The 21,768-nt window shown below is 41.0% G+C and overlaps 1 protein-coding gene across 2 annotated transcripts in view; it reads left to right on the top strand.

Annotated features, from left to right (window-relative positions):
* The window catches only part of TENM1 (teneurin transmembrane protein 1), a 322,708-nt gene that overhangs the window by 208,263 nt on the left and 92,677 nt on the right, over positions 1-21,768 (top strand). For both annotated transcript variants that reach the window (XM_090150010.1, XM_031602762.2), the window contains exons 11-13: positions 2,236-2,436; positions 19,298-19,483; positions 20,598-20,621. In XM_090150010.1, the coding sequence (XP_090006136.1) occupies positions 2,236-2,436; positions 19,298-19,483; positions 20,598-20,621 (411 nt within the window). The remainder of the gene's footprint in view (positions 1-2,235; positions 2,437-19,297; positions 19,484-20,597; positions 20,622-21,768) is intronic.

The raw sequence follows: 21,768 nt of genomic DNA, 5'->3' as shown, positions 1-21,768 counted from the left end.
AGTGGAATCGTGTAGAAAGAGGGTAGATAAAACAAAACTATACAGTGGAGTGCAGCAGATTTTTATTGCAGTAGTGTGTGTGTGACATGACCGTTCCATTTACTGAACTGTGCTGCATAACTGGTACAGTAATGGAGGTAACCCTGTCAGGGACTGGAATTATAATATTGTATGTAAATATGAGTTTAATATTGAAGCTGCATTGTGACTGCAACAGACAGTAACAAATGTTCAATCCAGTATCTCTATGTATTCACAGCTATGGGCAACCTTCAATGTTGTCTGGTCAGGTTATTATTACTAAAAGAACTGATGCTTTTTAACCTTCTTATGGAGGCTCCCAGTTTCAAAAGATCAGCAGGATCAAGAGCTGTCTTTCAGGATAAGAGAAAATTGCCTAGTATTTTTGTGCTGTGCTTAGCAAGGTGAGTGAGGCTTGCTCCGAAAGTAATGCCTCCTATTTTATGAATGTTGGTCCATGATGTCAGAAGTGGATGTTGGTGGTACAGCAGTAGAGGCTAAACTGTCCCGCCAATATCCTGTTACATTGTGTGACTGTGTGACAGGCGGCAGCAGAAGAGCAGTCTGACAGGGTGGCATCTGACATGGAAGTGAAGATGAAGCAAAGGGATGTCATTGAATTCCTTCCTGCAGAAAGAATGACACTTATTGACATTCATCAACACTTGCCAAATATTTCCGGAGACCAAACAGTGGATGTGAGCACAGTGAGCGCTGGGTGGTGTGTTTTAGCACGGGTGACAGTGGCACACCTCAACTGGTGCAGACTGTTGCAAGTGCTGCATTCGGGTTCCTGTTCATCCCTGGTGAGAATGCATAGCTAATGGTAGTGACTGTGTTGGAAAAGAGTGTCTTGTAGGTGAGAATTTACTCTATCAAATAGTGTCATTGTGCTCTTTGTTGTAGTTTCCATGGAAATAAATAGGAGGCATTACTTTCAGAGCAACCTAGGTACTCTGTTCAGAAATACTGATTTCTCTTTTTCAGAATTACACTGCACTGCGCACAAGCCTGGAAGGCTAAAAAAGATACAAAATAAAAGCTGGCTTAATATCTTGAGCTTGTGGCACAGCAGCACAAAGATACAAAGCATTGCTTCTTAATTTGTAGGTCAAAAGATGCTGTAAACTGGATGCTCTTAATCTCAAAGAAAAGTGTTTACTACTACTACTGGAACAGAGAACATCTCTTCATTCTTGTAACACAGAATACTATTTGTTAAGTGTACTATTTAACTATTAAAACTGTATTTGGGCTAATACTTGAAAAATGCATAGAAGAACTTCCAAAGTGCCTTTTTTAACAACGTTGGTATGAAGCACGATCTAATATGAATAGGCTAATTGTTTTGCATGCTCAAACACCCCACAAATTCCTCTCTAGCTCTGTAGTCTCATTGTGGCCTCCAGAGACGGCAGGCTGTGTTCTGCTTCGTGTCTGTCTTGTTAAAGAAATGCTGGATCTTGATGAAAGAATATGCTGATTATGTGGGACTAACCAGCTGATTTAAATTCTTCTACAGAGCTCCTGAATTTTTCACTAAGAATGGTTTAATCCAAATTGAGAACAAATTTAGCTCTTTGTCTGTTTGCAAATCGTTCATCAATATGTTACGACTTTTATGAATCTGTTCATTATCTTCAATTGCCCAGCACATACTTTTTATGAGAATATGAGATTTCTTCACAGTGTGTGTTGAGAGATTCACAATTTAGAGCTAGTGGATGACCTTTTTTTTCCTACCAGATTCCCAGCTGAAGAGAGAGATTTCCTCAGGAGCATGAAACGATAAATCTGTCTTTTCCCAAATGTAAATAAAACATAGAACACAAATACCAGAAGGAAAACACAGTGCAAAATTGTAAAAATAACATTTAATTGCTCCAGTTCTTTCCCAGCTCTGCTGCTGAAATCCGTACTTCCTTGACTTAGATAACAGATGAACATTTTTAAAATAAAACAGTATCTGTGATGAGTAGAATCATGTTCTCCATGAGTCTATGCACTTGATTTTTTTTCCTTTTTTAGCTTATCCTTTTGCACAGATGTTAGCATAGGCAGTTTTTTCTTGTGTATTAGCTACCATCATTTCAGTCAACATACCTGCAGTTAATACGTGCAATTAATCTGAATCTCTGTTGCTGGATGCCTCTGGGAAACCACCATAAAGGTGTACGTTTGGTTCTCTTAAGTTGTGTATTCCCTGCTTTCCAGAGGACTGCCTGGATCCGATGTGCTCCGGTCACGGTGTGTGCGTCCAAGGGGAGTGCCACTGCTCTGCAGGCTGGGGCGGCGTGAACTGCGAAACATCACTGCCCATCTGCCAGGAGCAGTGCTCAGGGCACGGGACCTTCCTCCTGGATGTGGGGCTCTGCAGCTGTGAGCCACAGTGGACGGGTTCTGACTGCTCTACAGGTTTGCTGATTGTCCTTTTACAATTAAGCCTGTTAAAAGCTTGTGCATCCTGTTTGGCTTGTGAAGGAAAGTAGTTTCTATTGCTGTGTTAGTGTTGCTTTGAAAAATAAGTCAGAGAGGAGCCGGGGTGCTGTGACATTGCATGCAGTTTCTTGGTAAATATGCCAGTGGGTTTGGCAACAACTGGTTTTGTGCCAACGAGGATAAAAATGGCTTTTCCTTTGCAGCAAGGATGCTGGCTGCCCAACAGTGAGAATGGTAGGCCTGCAAGAGTGCAAGTGGTTCCCAGCTTGGACTGGAGTTAAGCAGGATTCTCTCCTGAGGTGTCCAGTGCTTATCAGGATCATGCAATGAGGAAATATACAATCCTGAGAGAGACTGGGAGGATATCATAGTGTAAATTCAGTGACTCACAAGCAGGAAATTGCTGTCAAAAAATATTTTAACAGAAATGGTCATCTGTTCTCCCATGCTGGAACAGAAACTCTTTTCTTTCTTAGAAGACTATCAGAGTTTAATCCTGCTGAATTTGATTAAGAGTTGAAATGGGTTTTTTATGTGCTTTGTACATTTACATTTCGTTTTCTTGAATCGAGAGCACTCAGGATATTTTACTCTGTAATGGAGCATATCATTACTAAAGTAGGTACTGCCATTTTTTTTTTCCTCTGAAGCTCACAAAACTAGATTCTCAGATGATGAGTAATGCATCCTAGTACAGAGGAGATCCAAGTGACAGATTTGCTGAATGCTGTGGAATACACCCAGTGGTCCATGTCACCAATTTTTCTTAGAAATCATCATTCAGAAGAACACATGGAACAGTTTAAATTTCATTTATTTAAAGTTCATGATTATAATCGTTAGGCTGAGACACCATTATAACTTTTTCAGCAACAAAATATCAGTGTGTTGATAATTGTGAATATTTGTTACACAGACCCCACACTCATTCCATACTCCAAAATTAGCACATGTGGTTTCTGTTAGATAGGGTACCTGCTCTGATAAGCATTGATTTTTACTGGCTTTCAACTTGCATTTTTTTTATGTCTTCTATTATGTGCTAAAATAAGACTTCCATTGATTAAGCAAATAATTAGGAATGTTGCCAGTAATTTATTAGTTATTTTTTTTCCTCAAAAGGTACACAAACTAATTCTGTTCTAGCCTGAAGCTACTGTAGCTTGAAAAGAGATGTTAAACTCCAGTGGTTCCATTGTGTCAGCTACATGGGGCAATTAGATACTAAAGGAACAAAAAGCTAATGAATAACTGCAGTGGAGCTTTTGTGTTCTGTGCTAGGATCAAAGTTCTCATGTTTTTCTCACCTTCAAAGCTACTTTGTTGAATTTCTGGAAGAAAAGTCACTTTTACCTTCATACACCAGTTGGGAAAATACTTCTCTGTGTCCCTGCTGTCCACTACGTTATCAAGATAGGGTGCTTTCCTCACCATCAACAAGCAAGTTGATTCCTCTGTATCTAATTTATCACTTTCCTCACATATTTTTAGCTTATTCCTAGTTCATTCATCCTATGGAAACACATAACAAGTCCTATGCTGGCATATTCATGCAGAATTTGCAACATGCCTGGCCTGTATGAGCTGGGAAACCCCTGCAGAGCACAGAGACCTGCCCCTGCACCTCCAAAGGCAGCGTTGGGGTGCTCAGAGCATCAGTCCAGCAGGATGACAGCCTTCAGCCAGCTCAAACTGAGGTGTCAGCCAATCACAGCGCGTGATACAGAGGATTTCCTGCCCTTTCTCCGCTAGGCAGTAGGCGGTCGTGTAAGATGTAGGGAGGAATGGCAGCAGGTCTTTGCTCAGAGCTGCAGCTGTATCTCCTCCTGACCCACTTCACCTTCCCAGGTGCTCTTACGCAAGGGATATGAGGCTCTGCAACATGGTGGATGGCCAAACAGTCATGTGGACTGTCATATCCGTCTGTGTTAGAGGTGTCACTGATAGTGTTGTAAGCCTGGTAGTACATCAGTAGAGTCAAATTTCTACTTAATGTCTGTGATTCCTTGATGTTAATGAGTCATTTTGCTTTGAGGCAAATAGGCAGTGTGTTTCAAAAAGACAAAATCAAACTTGTGAATACTAACTACTCGTTGACAGGCAGAAGGGAAACTTGTAAATTGAAGGTGCAGCATCAACAAACTGGAGAGAAAAGCTCATCCTCTGTTCTCGGATGTATAATGTGGAGCCTAGAGATTAAGGGGGTAAAACAACAAAGTGGATGGCAGAGTTGTTGAGGGGAGCAGATCCTTAGCTAGCATCAACTAGCATAACTGCAGTGGTGCCACTGTGCAAAGCCAGTGTGTTCCAGGTGACAATCTAGCCCTGTGTCATTAATTTATTGTGACGAGGTGTAATATAAGAAATTATAGCCTGAATTCTGTGACAGAGCTGATGCCTCTGACATTCTATCCTGTATTCCATCCTTCATTTCTCTAGACTTTGTTCAGCCAAAGTAGGCCAGTTTTTGTCCTCCTTACTCCAGGACATTTGTCATACTTCCACTGAATCCATTTATACCACTGAAGCAACCTAATTATGATTGGGAAAAGAATACTGGCAGTTCTTAGTCACAAAAACATTCATCCTAAAATGATTATATGTAGATGGTATATATTTAGCATATCTATTTTTGGCTAAGCTCTCTAGCAAGATTGGTGGTAATTTTACAAAGGGTAAAAATGGATCAGCAGCCTCTTTCCTCAGTATCTTGCAAAGCATAAAACCTCTTTAAAACTGAAGTGCTTTGAAAAATGCAAAATGTTGTAATTGTTGTAAATTGATATGTGCAGAGTAGAGTAATTTAAAAATCATTAGAAGTATGCATTTTTTAAAGTAAAGTGCTTCAAAAAGAAATGAAGGCATAATACAGTGTATTAATATAGTTCAAGACATCTCAAATTGATTTCAAAATTAAACATCAAATACTGCAACTTGAAAAAAATAATTAGGGAAAACCATTTCATTGCAATCAGAAAACTCTTCAGGTTTAGGAAATTGCAAATTATGGGTGTCAGTCATTCTGATTTGCCAAGGACAAGGATATTCGCTACAAACAACTCACAGAAGTGAAAATAGCCTTGAAGTGTTCGTATCCGCATGTGATATAATCCACTGTACGTTTTCTGCAGACTGTTATTTTCCATGTTGGCATTTTACTCCCTATTTTAGAGAAATCTCAAGAATCTTTTAATTAACACTGTAAGTATTCTTCATTGTTTTGCTCTGAAGAAATGATGGACTTACTTAATTTCATCTAACTGTCCGCTCTCTTTAATTTGTGAGGAGCTTTGATTATTACTGCTCTGCTAATTAAAAGGATGATTGAAGTTTCCCATGCTGTACATTGTCTGACATTGTAGAAAGACTCTTTTTACTACTGTATATTTCATCGAATAGAAAAAAAAAGATGTGTGATTCATTTGACTTGAATCTCCCGTAGAGTTGCAAGAGTTTGCAAGAAGATATCTGGTGAGCAAGATTTCTATTAAAAGCTCAGTAGTTAAAGATTGGAACGGCTAATATGTTTTACTGGAGAATTTAAAACATGAGAAATTTAAAGCAATGAAGAAGCACTCCAGTAAAAATTAATTGTCGTGCATGTTGAAATCAGTCCCACATGAAGCAGGAATACCTGATGTAGTCATGTACTGATTTAAGAAATTGGGTAAGTCAAGGATATGGGAGATACAGTGGAGAAAGTTGGGATGTTTTGGCGATCGGTGGATGGTTGGACGAGGTGATCCTGTGGGTCTTTTCCAACCTTGGTGATTCTATGATTCAACCGAGTGCTGCTTATTTTGTAGACATGCCAAAAATAATGTCTTTTTCCTTTCTTTTTCTTTCCTGAAAATTAAGATCCTTAATCTATTGTTGTCTGCAGCTATACAGCAGTTACTAGAAATATCCCCTATTCAAATGAAAACCTAATTTAATTAAGTCAGGTTTGTAAATCCTGTTACTGTCCACAGACCATATTACTTATTTCCCACAGCCCCAAATCTGGATTCTCCTGTCCCAGGAGCTCTTCCCTTATCCAGGACCAAGACATGTGAATTGCTTGTGGCAATTGCAGTATTGTTCTGTCCCTCCTCCGTTCCACATAGCTGACTGAGATTTTCCTCTGCATGCTTAACATAGCATCTGTATAAGGAGTCCATTGTGTGCAGGAAATATCCACCTCAATGTGTTTGTTCTAGGCCTAATCCAGCAGATCTGTTTTAAGGGTAATGCTAATTAGGATCCATAGTCAACAATTGTGTATGGACCTTGCGAACTGTGAGATCACAGAGACTGAAACAGAGCTGTATGACCTTGGTTGGGTATTACCTGGTAGCAGAACCTGGCAAATAAGTGGGATTCTAAGAGCATGTCAAGTGCCAAAATGGTTTAAGTATATCCAGATTTAGGCAAGCTGAGCAAAGGGTTTTATAACCTAAATTTTAAATTTACACATTTGAAGTGGTAGTTAGGTGCCCACATCCCTTTATGCATCTCATCCCTATCAACTATATGGTAGGTGATCTGGTAGAAAGATTTACATTGTAGTTAAACATGGTACAAAAAACTGACAGGATATCATATGGAAAGGACTTATGTGAACACTCATTATGCAAGAAAATATCAAGATGGAGACTCTGAATATGAAAGGATCGTACTCTGTGGGAACCCTTTTATAAAAGAGGTCTCTGTAAAGCAGGGAAGTTGTGGGAAGCTCCTGCTGGTGCTCTAATGGAGGAAGAATAGAAGAGCTGAGATGGACAAAAGGGCAATAAAGACACGCAGGCCTTCAAGTTTTAATTTGCAAAGGCAAGTTCAGTAGTGATATCCAGCAAGTTACCCATGCCAGCAGCATTTAAAGAAGGGAGCTCATAGCAGGAGGCAGCTTCCCTTCCTTGCAGCTGAAAAAGCACAGATGAGAGCAAGAGTACAAAAAACCACTAGGATAGCTAGAGGTTTTGTCCCTCTGAAATTTATTATGCAAAATGTGTCACACAGGTCCCTGAAAAGCAGCTATTTAAAATATTTTTTATTGTCATGGTAAGAGTTCTACAAAAATAGCTATCATTTCAATACACTTATGCAGCAGACTCTTTCTATTAAGTTCAAGTTACTTCTGAAAATAGGAAATTGCTACTGATAAAAGTTGAAATCATGGAAACTTTCTTTTCTCCTGCATATTGCATTTTTAAGGTTTTTGATTGTGTAGATTGTTGCAGGGATAATATATGTAGACCTTTAAGGAAATCGTGGTCTCTGCCTTCTTTAAGCAGAGACTTCTGCTTAACTGTTTAGGCTTCAGTAATGCTTTTAAAATAAAATTTGACTTACTGAAATTATGCAAGCTAATGTTAGGGGTGATAGAGTAAAAATTCCTTGTGTACTGTAGCAGCAGCGTGCTCTTTAATTTAGGAAGCCTTGGCCATTTTATGAGCAGATTATTAAAATGGTATCTGCGACCTTGTGCTCCGAAATCATTTTCTGATGTGCTGCAGAAAGCGGATGGTTCACATGACAACTTTTTATTTTCAGTCCCACATCATGCCCATCCACCTCGCTACCAAACAGCCGGGCTGTGCCCCACCAGCTGTGCCCAGGGAGAGGCAGCTGTGTAGGGCCAGCTTCCCTCCGAGCAGGCTGTGCCCAGCAGCACGGCCGGAGGACAACTGCACTGCTCAGCAAGGCTGTGCCAGCATGGGCAAAACCAGGGAGAAATGATGAGTGAGTGGAAAATTACATGCAGCGTAGAAGGGAGGGGGAGCACAGAGTAATAAAGGATGCTTCTTAAAATCTGGAAAGCAGTTGTGCCTGGGTGCTGAGGAGTGTGGCAGCAGCTCACACTGAAAAGGCAGGGCTGTGTGCACAAGGTGCTGCTTCTCACCGGTACCAGAAAAGTGCAAGCCAGGAGCTGCGTCTTTGCATTAGCAGCAACAAAGCAGAGCAGCAGCAGCCAGACGCATGTTGCTATTTCTATTAGTGCTGCTGACACAGAGAAGGTTATGGTTTATTTGCTGAGAGCTGCAGTGTGCTGATCTTCACAAACACGGCACTGAACACAGAAATGTCTGCTCCTAGTCTGTGCAAGCGGGGTTTGTAGTAAGCCATCGAATGCTGCATGACTTGTGCAGCTTGGGGCTGTGCTCCTGGTTCCAGTGGAAGAGCTCATTATGCTTGGCTCTTCAGTTTCCCCAGGAAACTCTTTATTTGTGCTAAAAAGAGAGGAAGCAATTCCAACCTCTTCAGCTAATTTTATTTTTGATTGTGACACTGAGGTGCTGCTCAGAAGCTGGTAATGGTATTTAATTTCTCCTCTTTACTGTCTTTACTGTGCTAAAAACATTTTTTCTTGGGAACACAATGTTCCCAGTAATTTAGTTGATCCAATGTTCCTGTCGTGTTGTTCTTCACTGAAAAAAAAGAATTGTAAAAATGGATGTATGTCCTTTTGAATGTGCCCCACTGTCTCCCCCATTCCTTCTCAGGGTCAGCTCCACGCCCAACTCGGTCAACAAGTGCATCTATGCCACTTTTGGGCTGCCACTGCCTTTACACAAGTGAATCTCAATATTTATGTGACTGGGAGACTAGTAAGAAAAAGCAGTTCAGAATAATCTGTCCCGAGTCAAAATGGCTGAGATGAAGGCTATGAAAGCTTTGCCTTCATGTCCACTTACAGAGTGAAAATGCAGAGGGAATATATCCTCTGATAGTTTTGAGACCCAGAATCCATGCCCAACTTTCCAGCGTTCTGAGCCCTTTGGAGATGTGATAAGTAAAATACATATCTTCATTACTGAAGGTTTTGTGAGTAGACTCACTTGCCAGAGGTCAGCTTCTACATCCCTGAATTACAGATGGTGTCTGCTCTTTGCGGTGCTTAAAAAATTCATTATTTCTTTACTTAATATTACTAATCAAATTTACTGATTAAATAATTGTGAAAACTTTATGTTCCGAGCAGAGCCCTATTTGGTGTTAATAATAATACTTCTGTGTATCATGAAAGATTTAGTGCTTGTATAAAGACGTACCCTGATCCACTCAGGCAATCTTGTGAACCTTTGCTGCAAACAGCTGTTTCCAAATCTTTATTTTCTTTTGATGCTGTATTAGTTCAGGCTGTGCCTGTGAGGCAGCATTATTAAAAGTACCAGCAGAGCCAATTCTTTGCCTGTTACCTTTCTGTCTGCTAAACCATTTGGGTGCTCTCTGTGCTTCTCATCATTAGCATGTATTGCCTCCTGCCCATACTGTTTCTCGTGGTCTGTCACTTAGTCTTTAGGTTTCCCATTTTCCTATACGACTGCTTTTCAGCCCAAGGAACTGGGTATTGCATTTTCACTCTGTAAGTGGACATAAAGGCAAAGCTTTCATAGCCTTCATCTCAGCCATTTTGACTCGGGATAGATTATTCTGAACTGCTTTTTTCTTACTAGTCTCCTGATCACATAAAATATCAAATGAGGCAGACATTGCAAGGCATTTCCTTTTGTGGTTCTCAGTATATTGGGAAGGATTTTGGAGCTTATTAGTCAGACTGTGATTCTCCAGTGACGACTGTAATTTCACTGCTTTATGAGAAGTACAAGTGGAAATCAAATAGCGGAGACAAATTGTAAAACAGGAGCAGATTTGACAAGAAAGCATTTACGTGGGAAACGGGGTATTAAAAAAACAGCGCTGGTCAGACTATTGTGGTTCTCCTCACCTTTGTGTCAGTGTCATCTTCCTTGCTGTTAGGTTGCACTTCATTTATTTTAAGCATTTCCCACAAAGGCCTTATCTGACCTGCCAACGTGTATCATCTCTAAGAAAGAGACAGGGTCTGCAGCTAGAGTCCCTTGTGTGTCAGCACAGCATAATCGTATTCTGCTTCACCAATACTATGGCTGGGTAAACAGAGATATACCCAGTGGCAAATGAGTAATTCTTTTCAGTGGTATCAATTTGCAGAGCATTGGCTCCCTGAAATGAAATATCAGTGAGTGTGTTTACCATTACCAGTCCAGATTCATAAGATTGTATTGATTAAATTTTTGCACTGTAAAAATACCATTTTGAGCCATAGTGAAATCGATAAAGGGCGAGGTTTTTTATATATACAAATTGGATTTGGATCAGGAAAAGAATATCCTTCATCACATGAAAAATAAAGCTGAAAAGAAAAGTGTGATAAAAGATCCAAGAAAGGGAAAATTTCTCTGTCATTCCCCTCTGCTTCTGCAGAATCTGCCTCTGGGACCTTTCTATTTGCTCACCGATTACTTTTTTAGAGAAGCAAATTTTGAAGGAATAGGAGGCTCCTCAGTGTGAAAAAGATGCCGTCTAAATAGGTGTAGTATTATCAGAAGTTACATTACAGTATCATGGTGGTGGTGGTTTTTTTTTTTAATGAAATTGCATTCATATATTTCGAGATACACAATAGCATTAATGGCAACGTCCGTGCTGGAAGTCAGAAGTGCTATTTATGGAGTACTTAATGCATTAGAATAGGTTCAGTGAGATGATAGTAGGATTATTTTCAGCAAGCAATTAAAACCATCAGTGGATTGATGGTGAAACATCGTGAACAACAAATGTCGAGGTCCGGTTATTTTCGTTCCAGTGGTTTAATTTTGTGTGTTCTGGGCTGTGGCAAGAAGATAAGAAAGGTAGTTGGATATCTGTGGAGCAACATGGCAAAAGGTTTGCTGCATAAAGATTACAGGGAAAAGGTTTAAAATGAAACATCGTTTGGAGAAGTTTTGCCTTTGGTAGAAATATTTGATCATTGTGTGTTAATGTGTTAATAAAACTACTGGCAAGATAAATTTTTGCTGCTTTGAAGTGGATCCAGGTTTGTGGTAGAAAACTATCTCAGATGCAGATATCTCAAGTTGGGTGAGATCAGTCTGAATCTTTGTGCCTTTTATTGGGATGCACCACTATGTTTGGGCAAGAGCAGAATCTTTGGAAACATCTGTGGAAATGTTTTTGGAGGTATGGGTGAGAATCAACTCAATGCAATCGTTTTAAAGTAGTCATATAATTAAAAAGGAAGTGTTGCTTTGAATTTATTCACACAATTAAAATGAGAAGCTCAAATCCACATATTGCTGGGATATTGTCAGGTGTGTAGCTATGTGATCCGTGGGGAAAGGGATGAGGAGCATTGCAGCAAGAAAGAGAAATTTAGGCTGAAAAAAACATTTGGCAGCTACAGAAATTCGGGGATGGTAGGGATCGGTTACTCAGTGCTGTTTGTAGGTTCTCTGTTGCTGGGAACTTGCATTTCAAACAGGGATGGACTGTAGATTATCATGTGAATTCCTTTGCATCGCTGTCTTCAGTAAATTTCCATTAATTTCATTTATGTGTTTATTTGTTTCTTTATTAAAACAGTTGTCAGTCATTTCAGTGATGATCTGTCCTGATAGTTGTTTTTTTTTTTCATGACACCAAATTTCATAAAAAGTTATCAGTAATGGCTTGGGACCATGACCTTGCTGCCTCTTGCACATAGGCACCTCGTTCCTGTTTGCTGGAGGAAGCACGTTCACAAAAGCTGGCTTTTGTTCTGCAGCTGCTTCCAAGTCCATCCGATTTTTGACTTGAGCTTGAAGATCAGGTACCCCTGCATGCCCACTTCTGTGATGCCTCTATAGAAAAGTTGTCCTTGGCTGAGCAGCGTAGTGGCATAGCTGGGATTGGCTAGGAATGTGAAAAACATTCACACCCCAGTGGCAGATTGTAACACTGTAGGAGGAGCCCAACCGAGATGCAGTTGTAACACCCAGATTGCCAAAGGAGTTTATTTAAATGGGGGAAATTAGATAAGCTCTGCCATAAAAAATAATATAGTTTTTATTATAGGTTTGTAAACTAGTAAAACTTGGTATCCACATCAAATCCCTCTACTGCACTCTGCCAGGTAACTGATGGGGACAGCTTTCCATTAGGTTTCACTGGAAAAAAATAGCTCAAATGCCTTAGAAACTTACAGAACTTGAACATTTTAAAATTCTTTATGGTGTAAAAAAAAATTATTAATAAAGTCAGATGCTGAAAATGAAAGCTGGAACAGAGTTGTCTCCAGGACACAGTGGGAATGTAATTTAAAAAGCTCAGGAACATTGTTGAAATTATCATACAAGCTTATTAAATGCGATGTATATTTAAATTGAAAAAACTTTCTTTATTAGGCCTAGATAGGTGATTTTTGCTGCCTCCAGCAGTCAAGCATATTGGGTGAAAGTTGGGTTAGATTAATTTCTAATCTTTATGGAAATCCACTTATTAAAAAATGGATAGCAAAGTTATGAATGTGATACGGAAGGGTTTAGAGAGTCAGTAACGGAAGACTCTCCATCGTATGTGATAAAAAGTAAAATGAAAGTGTTTTCATATTATTGGACCACTTTTGCTTACATATGTTTTTGTATTTTTTATGTGAATTTCCAAGAACGAATTTCCTGAAACATGTTGAATTAACATTAATATCTTCCCTTATCATTACAAATTATAAAATATTTAGCTTTCATTTCCCCTTTTCGTATCACATAAGGAGAAACATATTATAAAATACATTTAAAAGAACTCATTGTTGACTTAGATAATTAAAATGAAGAATGTGGAGTGAATTTTTAATGCTTCTTTGATTAGCTCAGGAACGATCAACATATTTGTCTCGTTCTCAAGAATAAATAATGCTTCACAGCTCACATTTGCCTTCCTTCAATAAAATTAATGAACATTCCAAGTTAAAGACGTGTCAATAAGGATTCTAGACTCCTTGAGTTGAACATTTTTTAAGTCTCTTATTCATTAATTGGTTTAAGTCGGGGAATCTGAATTTTAGATTTGATAAAGGCTATATTTCATGAAAGTCTATAAGAAACTGCAGGGGTCAGCTGAGGCCAGCTCCCAGCAATTTGCCAGCGTGTTGCTCACAGTCAGCCTGCACAGCTGAGGTTTATTTAAATCAGGAAATTAACTTCTCAGCTCTACACTTAGAGAACCTTGTTTTGATTGCGAAGTGTACAGGTACAAAAACTGAAACACAGCCTTTAATTAGTGTGAATTAGGGTGACTGTTGGTTTCCCAGGAGCAGAGAAAATTCGCAGCTACTTGAGGATCTGATGTCTGAGCATGGAGCAGCCTCCAGCCCAGCGCCCTACACAGGCACTGCAGCCTGTGTGGAGCTCTGGCAGCTGAGCTGGGCAGGAGGCACCCCGTGGAGGTGTGAGCAAGAGTGGAGGGGAGGAAATGGCTTTTGTGCATGTCCACAAGCCTGAATACCAATGCAGTGAGGATCTTCATGAGTTATGTGTTGCACTGCACCTTGTGAGAAAGACTGATGATGTAGCAGCACAACTAAAGGCTTCAGAATATTATAATAGATATTCCCCGAAGTCCACTTCTCTAATGCAAAGTATAGCTTCCTGTCTACCTCCCTTGTTACCTAATATGTGTCACCTTCCCTTGCTCTCGTCTGGGGACAAAGACTGTGGCTTCTCAGAAGGACAGCCCCAGACAGGCTGAGCTCTTTATCTCCTCCCTTACCCTGCCCACGTTGCTTCTCTTCTCTTATCCCTCAGTGGGCTGATTTAGCTCAGCAAGCTGTCGGATATTAATCTAGGATGATAAAGTGAACAATGGTCTGCCAGTTTGATGTTCTGAGTCAGCTCACCAGATAAGCTCCAGACCAGGGACACAGAGCCAGGAGATGGATGGAGAGGAGGGGGGAGTGGGACAACTGATTCACATAGAGGTAAGATCTTTGGCTTGGCTACTGTATCTACACACATTTCAAAGCCATGCCTTGCTCTGCTGGCTCCTTCCTGAGCATTCACTGCATTTGGGGGTGCTTCTGAATCTTATAGGGCCAACTGCTATAGAAGGAGGAGGATGTGCCAACAAGCAGAACACTTGGATGACATCTGACTTGAGGACTTCAGTACTGTCTGAATTCTTACATCAGTCTTGTTTTAAGCCATTTCTCTATTTCAAATTGTTCCTTCATTTCCCATTTGATCACTATCCACTCAGTATCTCATTTAGTCTAGTGCTGTGGAAACCTTCCCATAGTACAAACACAAATGCTAAGTGACTCCTTACTCTGCTGATATTTCTGTACTTCATAGAATCATAGTATGGCCTGGGTTGAAAAGGACCACAGTGATCATCTAGTTTCAACACCCCTGCCACAGGTGGGATCACCAGCCACCAGACCAGGCTGCCCAGAGCCACATCCAGCCTGGCCTTGAATGCCTCCAGGGATGGGGCATCCACAACCTCCTTGGGCAACCTGTTCCAGTGTGTCACCACCCTCTGTGTGAAAAAATTCCTCCTCGTATCTATTCTAAACCTCCCCTGTCTCAGTTTAAAACCATTCCCCTTTGTCCTATCACTATCCACCCTCGTAAACAGCTGTTCCTCCTCCTGTTTATACACTCCCTTTAAGTATTGGAAGGCCACGATGAGGTCTCCCCAGAGCCTTCTCTATGCTAAACAATTCCAGTTCCCTCAACCTTTCCTCATAGGAGAGGTGCTCCAGCCCTCTGATCATTTTAGTGGTCCTCCTCTGGACCCACTCCAAAAGCTCTGTGCCTTTCTTGTACTGGGGTCTCCAGGCCTGGACACAGCACTGCAGATGGGGCCTCACAAGAGCTGACTAGAGGGGGACAATCACCTCCCTCTCCCTGCTGGCCACCCCTTTTTTAGTGCAGCCCAGAACACAGTTGGCATTCCGAGCTCCAGGCTCACACTGCTGGCTCATGTCCAGCTTCTCATCCACCAGAACCCTCAAGTCCTTCTCCACAGGGCTGCTCTCAAGGGGTTCTTTGCCCAGTCTGTATAAGCACTTGACCTTGCACTTGGCCTTATTGAACCTCATTAGGTTTTCATAGGCCCATTTCTCCAGCCTATTCAGGTCCCTCTGGATGGCTTCCCTTCCTTCCAATGCATGGACTGCACCACTCTGCTTGGTATCATCTGCAAACTCGCTGAGGGTGCACCAACCCCTGAGGGACGCCGCTTGTGACCGGCCTCCACCCTGACACAGAACCATTGATCACAACCCTTTGGCTGCAACCACCCAGCTAATTCCTGATCCATCAAACAGTCCATCCTTCAAACCCACACCTCTCCAATTTAGAGAGAAGGAAGTGGTGAGGTGCCTTGTCAGAGGCTTTGCAGAAGTCCAGGTAGATGATATCCATCACTGTTTATCCACAGAAGGAACTAGGAATTGTTTTGCATTTAAAAAGAGGACAAATTAAACTGATTGTTCTTTTCTTTAATCTTAGTTGTTTGAATTAGCTGCAAATTGAATCTGTGTGTACTATCACATTACAGAAAGGATGGTGTTAGGCTTGATTTCCCTTGCTCTGCATGAGAGGTCTGGGGAGAATCTGGGATTTGCTTTTCAGAAGACTGCATTATCACATTAAACAGTGTTTCTGAAGCCTCATGTTAAATCATTGAAACAGCTCTTAAAATTGGCCTCATGGCCATAAAGGACGAGTGGGCTGAGCAGCTGGATGACCAGAGCTACTGGGGAAGGTGTCTGCTCCAAACAGAATAAAACAAGGACTTTGCTTTTCTTTCTAATCTGGTGCTTACAGCATGTACTGTCTGGCCTAGGATATTCTTTGTATAGAGAGAAGTCTTTTATTTCCACTTTATTAATCTAATTATATTAATGTGCATAAATAGTGTATAAATATTTTATTCCTTGTGTGAAATAGATAAAAGAGGCTGGTAACATGGAGAAAACAATGGAAAAGTGTCCAGTATTTTAAGGTCCATTTCCTTAGGTTGTAAAATGGGAACACACTCAAATTCTACATCCCAGAAGTAGAGTTGTGCCTACATTTCCTCCCCCTGCTATTTCTTTGTTTCTTTGGAGGGTGCAGAGGCCGAGATCAGACTCTGTGGGGTAGACAAGCAGAAGGAAGTCATGCCGTGTATGAGAATGTGTTCAAGGTTTTCCACACTGGTTCTTTGTTTTATTTACAGTTAGAGAAGTGGAGGAAGCTGCCTGAGCTGCTGACGAGATCAGAAGCTCTGTGTATCACCTAGTTTCTCCACTTCAACCTTTCCAGCCTACACTGCCACGAGCTCTCTTGTGTGTTCCTGGAATAGTCCCTGGAGTTTTGGCGTTGGTTGAGCTAAAACAGTTCCACAACTGCAAAAACTAGTAGACACTCAGTCCAGAAGAGTTAAAAAAAAACCTCTGCTCCACTTATCCCAGCATAGTGTAAGCCACGGAATATTTCTTAAAATCCTCTTAACAATCTATGCCACTTAAAGTAAAATAGCAAGCACTATAATTATAATGAACTACAGGGAGATCGGGAGAGATCAAAGGCATCCCTCCAGCAGCCTAAATCCTTGAAGTAGCAGGTGATTCATTGCATTTAATTCTCAGGAGTTTGCCTGTGCCCCATGCTATAAAGGTAAGTGAAAGAAATGCCAGTTGTCCTCAGGCTGGCTGAGGGGCAGGGGGATGCTTTTGTGATACCTGATGGTCCTATGATTGGAAAGTAAATGGATGCCATGATCACTTTTGTGATCCCTGATCATAGGACCAAAAAGTATTTGAGTGACTGTAATGCCAAAGAAGTGACAAAGGAAGATCTCCCCTGCAATCCGGTGCCCCCTGAGCAGTATCCCAGCTTTCCAAGGATCAAGTAGCCAAGCAAAGAAGTCAAACCAAATTGTGTGGTGACAGGAAAGAAATCCTGCCCAGAACCTGCAGGCAGGCAGCTCAAGGCATGAAGCATTAGATTAATACATGATCCGCAGGTAGCAATCAAGTCTTTCTAAAGGATAATTCCCCAGCTTCAGCAGAGGTTTTTATTTGAGGCATCTTTGCAGTTGACTGTGGCAGAGCAGTCTCTTTCCTGGTCTTACATACAAAAGGACATACAATTTTCTCCTTTTGTGAGAATAGCAACAGATAATTGTGTTTATTTTGCACTCCAATATAACTCAAGTCCCTGTCTGAATAGAAAAATTAATTATTTTTTATGTAGTTGGTTTTGAGTTCCTCAAGCACAGCACTGTGCAATTGCTTTCATTGCATCTGTCATTGTTCTTTACCACACCTCCAGCTTTTGAAGGTGGTTTTGAGTTTGACCTCACTCTGTCACAGTTTGTCACTCCCCATTCCTTTCAATTGCTCTCTGTGCATCATGCAGGCTGTTGACGAGAACAAATAAGGGCTAAAATCTAACTGGAATTAGATCCCAGGCACATTGGTCTCCGCGTGGTTCAGTTCCTGTGCTGCCTTTCTTACTATGTTAAAATGATTGGAATTGATCAGATTTCAATTTAAACTTTAAAAACTTGGCTTGGCATGTTCAGTGACAGCATTTATCACTACAAATGCTTCTAAGCATGTTTATATACAATAGTTCCAGGATATAAATGATCACTATTTAAGATCTGTCAAGGGAAAAATCTTCCCACAACTAAATATGTAACAATGACATTTGAAATCGGAGCAGGCATGGTTACTTGGCTCACACTTGTGCTATCAGCTGCTCTCCAAGAGGAAGAAGGAGGAGACATTTCAGTGGCAGGTTAATTGCCGAATAACAAGCAAATTCTGTCTCCTGACACTAATTATTCTAAATAAAATCAAACTGCACAGAACCCCTATAATGAAGCCATTCTTTTCACAGAATAACTTTAGTCTAAGTGGAAGCAGAATTGCAATTGGCATATTTTGATGTATTGAAACAGTTCAGGACTCCCATTCTAATTCATTGTGCGTTCCCCAGCACCCAGGTGGAGGAATTGTTTGGAGCACAGTGCAGTCGGTGTTCCTGCCTTCCTGAGACACTTCCTCTGGTTTTTAACAGTTGGCTCATGAGAGTCAGGAAGGAAGGAAAAAAAAAAAAAAAAAAAGGAAAAAAAAAAAAAAAGATTTAAACCTTGAAAGCTTGAAAGCTCTCACTGAACCAGGCAGAGCTGTGGTAGCTTCAGTGGAATGGGATGCAGGCTCCCCTTCTTTCTGTGCTGCCTTACTGCTGGCTCGCTGCACTGCAAGGGAAGGCCATTTTACCTTCACTGCAAACATCTGAATGGCTCAAAGGCTGGTTTGCTTTTGTGTGTTTAGAATGCCACTTTATCCTTTAGCTCATCCCACACACAGTGTTTGAGTTTATAACAAATTTCAGAAATGAACCCGTGGGAATGTCTATCATAGATTTATAGAATAAATTGAGTTGGAAGGGACATTTAAAGGCCAGCTAGTCCAACTCCCTGCACTAAACAGGGACACTACAGCCAGACCTTGACCTGACACTACAGCCTGACCTTGTGTGTCTCCAGAGATGGAGCACCACCACCTCTATGGGCAACCTGCGCCAGTGCCTCACTGCCTTTATTCCAATAAACTTCTTCCTTATATCCAATCTAAAGCTGCCCTCTTCTTGTTTGAAACCATTTACCCCTTGTCCTGTCACAACAGACCCCACTAAGAATTCCATCCCCTTCCTTCTCACAGCTTCCCTTTAGGCTTCTCCAGCCTGCACAGCCCAGTTATGACATGCTGTCAGCTGAGATCCCCAAAGGATGTGGGCTGTTGTGTCACTGGGATCTGATTTGGTCCCATTGCTCCCCCTTGTGCGAAGCCATCACTTACAGTCTGTAGTCCAAAATAAATCATCTTACAAGTAGCTGTTAAAGAAGGATGCAGCCACACCGTGTAAGGTCTGTACTGGGCGACAGAATCCCATGTTGGATCGGTGTTAGGATAGACGTGATTGCATTTAGCATCAGCGCAAAGTCCACCTGCGTTATGAAGCTGCTCTTTCACATAATGTGTTTCTGTCTTCCTGTGCAGAGCTGTGTACCCTGGACTGCGGCAGCCACGGTGTGTGTTCGAGAGGGATCTGCCAGTGTGAGGAGGGCTGGGTGGGACCCACCTGTGAGGAGCGCACCTGCCATTCCCACTGCGCTGAGCACGGACAGTGCAAAGATGGGAAGTGTGAGTGCAGCCCTGGATGGGAAGGGGACCACTGCACCATTGGTAAGGGGGATTTGTACCTCTATAAATAAAATTAATGACATTTTAACCAGTTACACAAAGATCTGCCAGAGCCGTCAATGTGACTCGACTTACATTTTAGAAAAATGCAGGGCCAGAATCAGAATGGCATGCACAGAATGGCAACAGCACAGTACTCTGTTTAGAGGACATAACACTTAAGAATTAACTTAAAAAAAAAAAACAAAAAACAACCACACACATGAAGCATAGTTGTGTAGGTCCCTGCATATCTTGAAGTTGTGCATGAACTTAGAGTCATGGACAAAAAAAAGACTTCAAGAAATAGAAGGTGTTAGGGATGAAGCTGTTGTTCAGCTTAAGTAATTCTTGCATTGTCTCTTGACACAGTGTTTGAGGATTCACATATTTTACTTTGTACTAGAGGTTTTTTTCCTATAGCTGGCTTCTAACAGTACTTCTAGTAAATGTAAAACTCTCAGATCTTTTCAGAAGTCATTTCTCTGCTGTAGAAATGTAATAGTTTATGTCTAATGAAATGCAAAAGGTTATTTTGAAAAGATCTAATAGTGTTTCACCCTAAAATGTCTCAGAGCAATATTATTCATAAACATTTTAATTGTTTATAAGCATAGCGTATCTAATTTTCAGAAGTAAACAGTGCGAGCTTTCATGTTTTCTTTCTGCATACAGTAGAATGTTTAATCTTTATCTTGATAATTTTAAGATAATTAATAATTAAGACAATTAATTCACTGACTCTAGAGTTTACTATATCAGATTTGCTAAATCTACTTGTAGATACGCGAAGAAGGAACGGCTTAAGTCACCATAGGTTGCGTAGAGCAAACCCAGAAAGGACAAATATAATAACAAAGAGAAGTAAAGCTTTGCGTCACTGTTACTCGCAGTGTAGGCACTGCACACGTGGCCCAAGCTGTCCTCTGCATGCTTGTCATCAAATGGAGAACAATCACAAGCGCAGCATGCTTTGATCACAGTGGATATGATTGCAGTAGAAGGGAGGCACTTTATGTCTAACCAACAGGTGGCAAGCCATAAGCAAACGGTTTCTGTCTTTTCATTTTGGTACAGAAGTTCAATCCATCTCAGTTTTGTTCTTTTCTTTTTTAAGCTCACTACTTAGATGCGGTTCGAGGTAAGTTTTTCCTATCGGCATTGCAAAAGAATAATGAAAAGATACTAAAGTATTGGGAATTAAGTGTTATGTGTTAAATGTTTTGTCTGAGCTTCTGTACTGTTAAGTTGCCAAAATAGATCAAATATTTGTTCACAGAGAAAAATGTATATACAAAGAGAGATTTACAGAAAAATATGCAGATTTTGTGCAATTTTGTGCAGATTATGCAAATAACATACTCAGCTCATTTGCAAAGTTATAGCAACGCACACATTATTCGTGCAGACATCTGATGTGCTGCTATGTAAGTCAGATCTTTGTTCTGTCTTGCCATTGCAAAGTAGCAACAGAGTGGAGGACTTGCTGGAAAACTTTGATCCTGTCTTCTGTGAGAAGAAAATATTTTTATTTTTTGCCCGTTTTGTTTGATAGAGAGGGACGTATTTATAAAAGCTATCTTGGCTAGGTGCGTGATAGAGTTCTCTTCAAATCGCTTGATACAAGGGTTAGATTTTGTGTTGTTTTGTTCATTTGATTCCCACGCCTTGCCTCAGGTCCTGCTTGGTCGTGGGAGTGTGAGTGCCTTCCCGTGCCTGGCTGCAGGCCCTCAGTCCTAGCCCTGCTGTGCAGAGCAGTGATGCACACTGCCCCTTACAGAACTGCCCCGAGCTGAAATATCAAACTAACCAATATTCCAGAAAGAGCTGAGTGTTTGTTATCTATTTGTTATTTCATTTCTTCAGAATTAGATGATGATAATAAAAACATGTAAGCATTCATTTGATTACATTTATAGACAATTCTTAGACAATAACCATACACAACAGCAAAATATAATCATGTGCAAGACATGAATTAAGTCAGTAGGATCACAGAATCACAGAATTGTAGGGGTTGGAAGGGACCTCCAGAGATCATGGAGTCCAACCCCCTGCCAAAGCAGGATCCCTACACCAGGTCACACAGGTAGGCGTCCAGAGGGGTGTTGAATATCTCCAGAGAAGGAGACTCCACAACCTCCCTGGGCAGCCTGTTCCAGTGCTCCGTCACCTCACCATAAAGAAGTTCTTGTGCACATCTATGTGGAACTTCCTATGCTCCAGTTTTCGGCCGTTTCCCCTTGTCCTGTCTCCACACACTTCTGAAAAGAGTCTGGCCTCGCTGC

Source organism: Phasianus colchicus, chromosome 14 (genome assembly GCF_987193195.1).
Source record: "Phasianus colchicus chromosome 14, bPhaCol1.hap1.1, whole genome shotgun sequence".
Lineage (NCBI taxonomy): Eukaryota > Metazoa > Chordata > Aves > Galliformes > Phasianidae > Phasianus > Phasianus colchicus.
The sequence above is the reverse complement of the archived record's forward strand: the minus strand, read 5'-3'. Positions and strand labels throughout refer to the sequence as shown.